At 49.4% G+C, this 7,577-nt stretch overlaps 1 protein-coding gene across 1 annotated transcript; it reads left to right on the top strand.

The window, feature by feature from the left end:
* The first annotated feature begins 6,662 nt into the window (after positions 1-6,662).
* TMEM140 (transmembrane protein 140) lies at positions 6,663-7,253 on the top strand. The gene has a single exon (XM_009073344.1). The coding sequence runs from the start codon at positions 6,663-6,665 to the stop codon at positions 7,251-7,253; it is 591 nt and encodes a 196-aa protein (XP_009071592.1).
* Positions 7,254-7,577: the final 324 nt, after the last annotated feature.

The following is a 7,577-nucleotide window of genomic DNA, read 5'->3' as shown; positions in this document are numbered from 1 at the left end:
TCTTTGAGGTCTCTTCCAACCGGGTTGGTTCTATGATTCTACAAAAATCCTGGCTCTTAATATGCTGGTTCCATGTTTTAAATCCAGACTCGAGTGTTATCCCACAGCCTGTAAAACACTTTACATGCTCTTTTTCTTCCTCCAACTGCTCTTCCAGAGATGTGTTATCAGCAAGGTGTGTAGTGAAGGCAGGTGCTATATACAAGTGGAAAAAATTTCTAGCCCAAAGGCTGCTGTCACTCAGGTCCTTCCAGCTCACCTGCAGTGGGCCCCGTTCAGCTGCTGCCTGAATGCAGTGGAACCACCACAGTGTTGGAGGCTGCCACACCACTTCTAGCTTTCCTGGGTGATGGCACTGCTCCTACCCCAGGGTACCTTGTTCTTTCACAGCCAGCCACCCTGCAGTCAGCACTGGCAGCTGAGCAGCTCATGAACACACGTCACCTGCCAAGATCAGTCAGGTGGCAGCAGTTCTTCTCTCCGACTCCCACCTATGTTGCTTGATCAGTGGGGCTCAACTTCATACTCATTCTCTGAAGATGTCTGTTATGACTCTAGTCCAGTGTAATTTGAATGCCAAACACTTTCTTACCTTGGAGCGTAGTCTAAGTGAGAACATGTTCTTCATCAGAAGAGCTGCATGCTCATCAAAACAAAATAATCATGTTGTCCTTGGCACCTTCACTTTCCAATATACAGTTTTATGGAACAGTTTCAGTTGGAGCTACCTACATTGTCTCTATCCCAAAAGAGCTTTAATTAGGCAATAGATGAATAGGGAAGTGGGCATGTGAGTTAGAATCTGCTCAATATGGAAAAAGTCTTAATTCCCCACAACTAGTCATCTGAGTAAATGGCTTGATGCCCAACAATGTCTGTTCACTGTAATTTTAAACACTGTAACTCAACTCACTGTGACACTAGGTAGATTTACAGTAAGTAACCAAATCAGCCTCAGTCAGCTATAGAGTCTGAACTAGCCAAGACAAAATTTGGATGTTTCATTGTGTTAATTTTTTAATAGATATGATATGCATTTCAAATTTTTCTTCTACTTTTTATAGTAAAATTGCTAATTAGAGCCTCTGCCAAACTAGTAGGAGAGGATTTCAGGTAGGACACCATTTTATTTTACAGGTTTCTAGCATTTTTCATGAAGTAGGACTGACAAAATAATCCAGCCTAAGGACTCCCACAGGAATTCCCCAAGTCTGGTACAACGGGGCAGTACAGCTATAGCTGAGGGGCTTTTTGACTAACTAGAAAGAACAGAGTTCTGCTGCGGATATTCCCTCAGGAGTGAGGACCAGGGTCATGATCGACTTCTGGGAAGCAAGTGCAGCAGCCTACTTTCACAATAGCAGGCAAAAAGAAGCAAAAGTTTTTAAAAGTCCCAGCTCATCTCATGATTTCCTCATGACTGCTAATATTACTAGAACTGCTGAGTGTTGCAGTGTTTGCTTTAACTGCACCATGAGAAACCAAGAGCTGCAGAGCTCTTACATTCCACTGTAAAGCCAGAAGAACATCTTAATGCACACATACAACAACATTTCTATTTCAGGAAACGATTCCAGGAAGAAACAATCACACAGGAATTTAGTGGAAGCTGGCCCCTGAAAAGTGCTCTCCTTTCTCACCCACAAAACCAGGAGCCCAAACACTCCATCCAGTCTCTCCAGGCACACACATATAGAAGCCCTGCTTCTTATCCTCCCCAACTGCTCCATCATCAGATAAGACTTTAGCATCTGAAGCCTAAGAGGCAGTCACAACGTACCTGTAAAGTGCCCCTAGGAAGGAGAACCAAAAGGCATATTGCATCCTGCCTTCAAGCACAATCTTCCATGCCCAAATGCCTGGAAGGAGAAGGCAGCAGAACTACCTGCCAGAAAGGCAGACAAAGGTATGGAAGGAAGTGCCCAGAATCAGGTCAGCTGGAACCAAGGACAAGTCTTGAGCCAGAGTTTGACTGGACCTCTCCCTGCTGGCAGCCATGGCATCCCAGGAGGCCTTACAAGCAGCAGAGACTGAGACTCTGCAGGGGACGAGACACAGACTTTCTCAGGGAATACCGAGGAGTGCTTCTGCCACTTCCTTTCACCTACCTTGTGCTCTTCGATGTGAGTGCCAATATTCCAGTGCCAATAAACATGTGGACCACATGGAGGTTTCTAGAACATGCCTAAACATGAAAACACTAGCCCAGACTCTGTGAATAGCTTCATGGCTAGGTGTCCCACATGTATCAAGTCCCAACACACAGGTCTCCTAACAGACCCAACATGAAGGCTGCTAATAGGACAGACAGCTCTGGATCAGGAGGACTAAAGGAAGGATAGTTTTGCCCCTTACATCACACAAGGTTTCAAAGATTTCCTGTAGCAGCAGGTAGCTTGCCACTTCCCCTGCACTGTGCCCGTGTAGGCGTGGTATCTGCAGGCAGGAGGGAGATTGGGCAATGCTGAGTCTGGGAAGCAAAGAGAGGGGATCAATGTTCAAAGTGCAAGAAGGGCAATGTCACCAGTGAACTCTTGACGGTGCTGTGGTAATGGGGTTGGTGCTGTGATGGTCAGTCACCTCTAAAGTGTCCAAACAAACCAAATTCATCTAAGCCTTCACAGACACTCAAGCTACTCTAGAAGCACAACATTCATGGGTGAACTTAGCCTGGTCAGCTAATTCACACCAGTTAGCACAGCTGGGAGAAGGACGTGCAAACCTGCCCCAAGCTCGGAGGGGCGTGGCTAGCCTTGGCATGTTTTCTGGCTAATATTTAGATGACGCAGTATCAGGGAGGAGTACTGCCTAGATTCCCATGGCTTTCAAAACTGAAACAGAAAGCAGGCAGCTTCAAGTGACACAACAGGGGCTGTGGTATCAGAGCTCAGCTGACACACAACCTGACTAGTCACAGACCAGCTCAGCTCTTCAGACAAGCACTTCAGCCCTCTCCAGTGTGTGTGTTCCACCCCAAATCGGACAGGCAGCATGTAAGTACGCTCTACTGAGTCCCCCACCTTTTTATGCCACTGGCATTGGGAGGGAACTGCCAGAAGTGGCATTGCAGGGTGCAAATGTCTTGGAGGGAGCTGGTCCTTCCTCAGGATGATCTTTGAGGTCTCTTCCAACGCAGCTGATTCTAAGATTCCATGATTCTATTAGGATTCAGCTATGGGATGGTTTAAAGGGCAGTTCCTCCACAGTCTGTTCCAGACTGGCTGATTTTTGTTTGTCAGAAATCCTTAGCGTGTCAGTGGCTTTTCTTGACCTATGTTTTCCCTGCTGCTAATCCTGCCTGGGGCGGGGAAAAAGTGATTGGGGAAGTGGGATGGGCTGGCAGGAGAGCGGTGGGGAGGTGGTGGGGGTGGATGGGTATCTTGAAGGAAAAGCACTAAGTCCAAAGTTTCCTTCCTTTCCCACCACTCTTGCACGGCACTTCTCCACACAGCAACCAGGGACAGAGGCAGGAAAGTCAAGTCTTCTAGGGGGGGTCTTCAATGCAAAAGAAAATGCCCATTCCCTTGCCTCTTTGCATTCAGTCTGTTCACTGCAGCAGCATCTGGTGGCTCCACAGAGATGTTTGTCCCTGCACAGAAGTCAGATCCTGTGCCAAAGCTGTATGCTTTCCCACCACCTTTTCCCAAGCACTCAGCCAGCAGCTTGCTGGGGGAAGGCTGGGAAGGGGCTCACCTGCCTATGAGCAGCAGAGGAAAGGGCTGTGTGGTCCCAACAGCACGGACGGTGACTATGGCCCACATCTCCCACACACTCACCCCCAGGAGCTCCTGAGCTGTGCACAGAGCCTTTTTCTGCCTGAGAGACTGAGGCACAGAGCTCTCCTATGGTGAAATCCAGTGCTTCCAGCAATGCCTGTCCAGAAACAAGAGGGCTGAATTTAGGCTGGGGCTCACTGTGCCATGCTCAGGTTTCTCTTCCTTGCACCTTTGAGGAAGAGCCACAGAGTCCCTTCACCAAAGGCATAGGCACCTCCTTAGAGGTGGCAGGGCAGCAGTTGTTTAGGAAAAGCCCCATCTGTACACCAGGTGACAGCTCTTTCCCGTTTCTGTTGCTTTTCAGCCAGGCTGCCGCCAAACCTGCCTCGGGGCAAACGTGCAGAGCTCACAAATGCCATGTCTGTGGCTGCACTGGTGGCTGGGTATCATGTCTCAGCCTTCACTGCCAAACCACACATTGCCTCCAGGCTGGCCATGTGTTCTGCTGGCACAGGGCACCAACCCCGGGCATGTTTCTGGCCATCACAGTCACACCTAGGGACACGGATTTACCTGCTGGGCTGGGTTCAGGAGAAAGCAGGAGGCTCAGGGGCAAAGCTGCCTGCAACTTGGCAGTGAGCAGAGGGACATTGCTGGGAAAAGAAAATAGGTACTTATAAACACAAGCAGAGGAGAGGGAAGCAATACCATGGCATTTCCCCAGGCCCTCATACATGCAGAGATCCCACAGCAGCACAGGGTCTCTGAGGTCGCTTTCCTCCACCCCATCATGTATTTCCACAAATCTGCTAGGAATTTAATTCTCTGTCCCCTCTCTAGTAAACATGTGCAACTAGGAAAATTCTTAAATGCTTTTATATTTTATGGATGTTGAGTGAGTAAACGTGAGATGACTGAACAAAGAGCCCGTGTTTCTACAAGCTTGCCTTCCTTAGGAGACTGGTCTAAAGAAATACAAGAGCAGGGGTTGGTGGGTGGGCATGGCCAGGAGTAGCCTGGGCTGTACTGGTCCCAGCATCTAGTTCTAACAGAAATCCCTGGGGAGCTGGTCAGCTAACCAAGAGCCCCCTCCAAGCACAGCTTGTTCTTCCTCTGATGGCAGTGGGTGGTATGAGCCCTTGCAGGACAGGGAAAAGAGCAGCAGTGCCTGGCTGCAGGAGACCATGTGTAAGACAGACAAACCAAGGGGCAACACCAGGGGCAGGACAAACCACAGTGAAATTACATGTGCCCGAAGTCTCATTGTGCAGCACACTCTGGGCCCAAGCACGGATATTTTCCTGATTGCTTCTGTCTTCATCATAGGTTCAGAACAATGGGCATTCTCCACGTGACCTTCCACTCTCTCCAGAAGCCTGTTGTGAAGAAGACCTCCAAGGGATGCCTCAAGAAGTGAAGAAGTGATCAGGGGAAGAGGACAGGTTGGTGTCTGAAGCTGTGACACCCCTTCCATGCTGTGTTTGTGTTGCTTCTGGACACTGGTGTAATTTGGGGCAGAGAAGTTTTATCTCTATGTTCATTAAACAGAGGTGCCCCATCTCCAAGTATTCAGGGAGAGACAGGGAGTGGAACAGGGATGCCTAAGGGTCTCTAGTCACCAGCACCGCAGCCAGTCACTGGGTACAGATTGAGTGGAGTCTCTCCTGGCACCCTAAGGGCTTGTAGATTTGGCTGTACCAAATCTACAAGAAGTTTTGGGTGATAGCCTGGGAGGGCATCCAGGACATCAGGATGATATACCACTAGGCAATATGCAATAGGCAATGGAGGGGGGACAGCAGGACTGACATGAACTTTTTGAAGGAAGGTGCTAAATGATTCACAAGAGACAATGCTTGTCAAACAGAGGAAGGGTTATTTACAAAGCCTCAAGCCGGAGGCTGAGCTTGAAGCCAAGGTCTCTGAGCTTTACCCTGTATTTGTGCCTCTGTGCACACCTGGGTGCCCAGTGCTGTGATGCCATGTGGCTCTGCAGCCAGTGATACCCTTTCCTAATGCCACTTCCCTCTTTTTTCAGTGTGAATTAGAAGATTGCAAGAGGGTACCAAGGACAGTCCACATTTCTAGGAGAGGAGCAGTTGGGTTTGTCAAGCAGTCTGAGAGGAGCAAGGAGTGTGGCAATCACAGGTCTGTATAGCACCCATGTCCCTGCAACTCAGAGGAAGGTGAGTGGCTGCCAGTGGGTCTGGGGTGTCTTTCTGAGCTGGGCACCTGCCAGTCTGCATGGGACATTGGTCCTCGGGCAACCAGGACAGAGGAGCACCATGTCTGCCAGCCTCAGTGGGGAACAGAGCTGCAGGCAATCAGTCCTGCTGTGCCCAGTAATACACAGGCATGCAAGGACTACTGGTGCATGCACATGCTGGAAACAGGCAGCATCAATGGCACCAGGTGGCCCAGAGCTATAGGACAGACGCAGGGGAAGGCATGGGCAGCCCTGCAGGTAAGATCCTGCATTCTACTCAGGAGTCCAACGATCACAAGGAATGTCCTTGCCTGACCAGAACTGAAAGAAAAGCATTTTCCAAACAGCCAAACAGCCCTTAACCCCCTCCTTACCAGACAGCAGTTTTACTCTCCTCTCATCACTGCAGTTTGCTGACGAATTCCTCTCTTGTCCAACATGACACCCTGGTGCAAAGGCCATGTGTGGGGCTAAGTGAGTCATACCATCCTCCCAGTGCTGATCCACACACGGGACATCATTAAGCCACCTTTGCTGTAAAGAAAAATGCACCCCCTCAACTCAGTAACACGTGTGCAGCATAGAGGCAGGACTCAGGTGCTCCAGTTCTACTTGCAAATGGAGTCCTGAGACCTCAGTGACACAGGCTCAGAGCTCATCTTGGCAAGGGTGATGTAACAGACAACTGAGGGGTCCCCACTTCGTGTTTTGCAACAGGCATCCCCACAGCAAGCTCTACCATGGCAGCAAGAAAGCATGTTGGCAGCTGGATGGGTTTGCTGCAACAGAGGTGTACTGGGCGCCTGCCCTATGTGCTGGCTCTCCTCCAGGCTGCTGGGACCTTGGCCTTGATGTTCTATGCACTGTGGTGGGAATTTGGAAACCTGGTCAACCTCCCTGACAAATGCATTGGCTTTTACAACTTCTGCCTGTTTAATGAGACAGCCGGAGAGCTGCAGTGCCTGAACTACATGGATCTGCAGGCAATGGGCATCAGCATACTAGCACTGGCAATAGCCAGGGTTTTTGTGTATGCCTGCCTGGTTATCAGTCTCTTCTACCCCATTTTTGTTGCACACGTGTATTGTGCAGAGCAGAGAGAGGGGTGGAAGACGATCATCATCATACTCATCATCAAGATGATAATCCTGTCTGGAGGCCTGGGTATTTTTCTTTTACAAACCTCACCATGGATTCATCCCTCTGATTTCACTGGGGGCTTCCTTGCACTGCTTGGCGCTCAGGCTCTGCTACTACTCCAGGTTATCACTACCACTATGTACCTCAGCTTGACCAAGCACACACGTGCACTTCAAAGCCCTGCCCTCTGAGACTTGTCAAGTGAAGATGCAAGAGCTACTGTTAACCTGATATAAAATAGTAATCCCACTACAGCTTTAGTCACTGGCAAGAAACTGATCCCTAGGCCAAAGGCTCATGTCAGGCTCTGCTACTACTCCAGGTTATCACTACCACTATGTACCTCAGCTTGACCAAGCACACACGTGCACTTCAAAGCCCTGCCCTCTGAGACTTGTCAAGTGAAGATGCAAGAGCTACTGTTAACCTGATATAAAATAGTAATCCCACTACAGCTTTAGTCACTGGCAAGAAACTGATCCCTAGGCCAAAGGCTCATGTCCAGCTCTGGCATG

The sequence above is a fragment of the Acanthisitta chloris genome, unplaced genomic scaffold (assembly GCF_000695815.1).
Source record: "Acanthisitta chloris isolate BGI_N310 unplaced genomic scaffold, ASM69581v1 scaffold46174, whole genome shotgun sequence".
NCBI lineage: Eukaryota > Metazoa > Chordata > Aves > Passeriformes > Acanthisittidae > Acanthisitta > Acanthisitta chloris.
The sequence above is the reverse complement of the archived record's forward strand: the minus strand, read 5'-3'. Positions and strand labels throughout refer to the sequence as shown.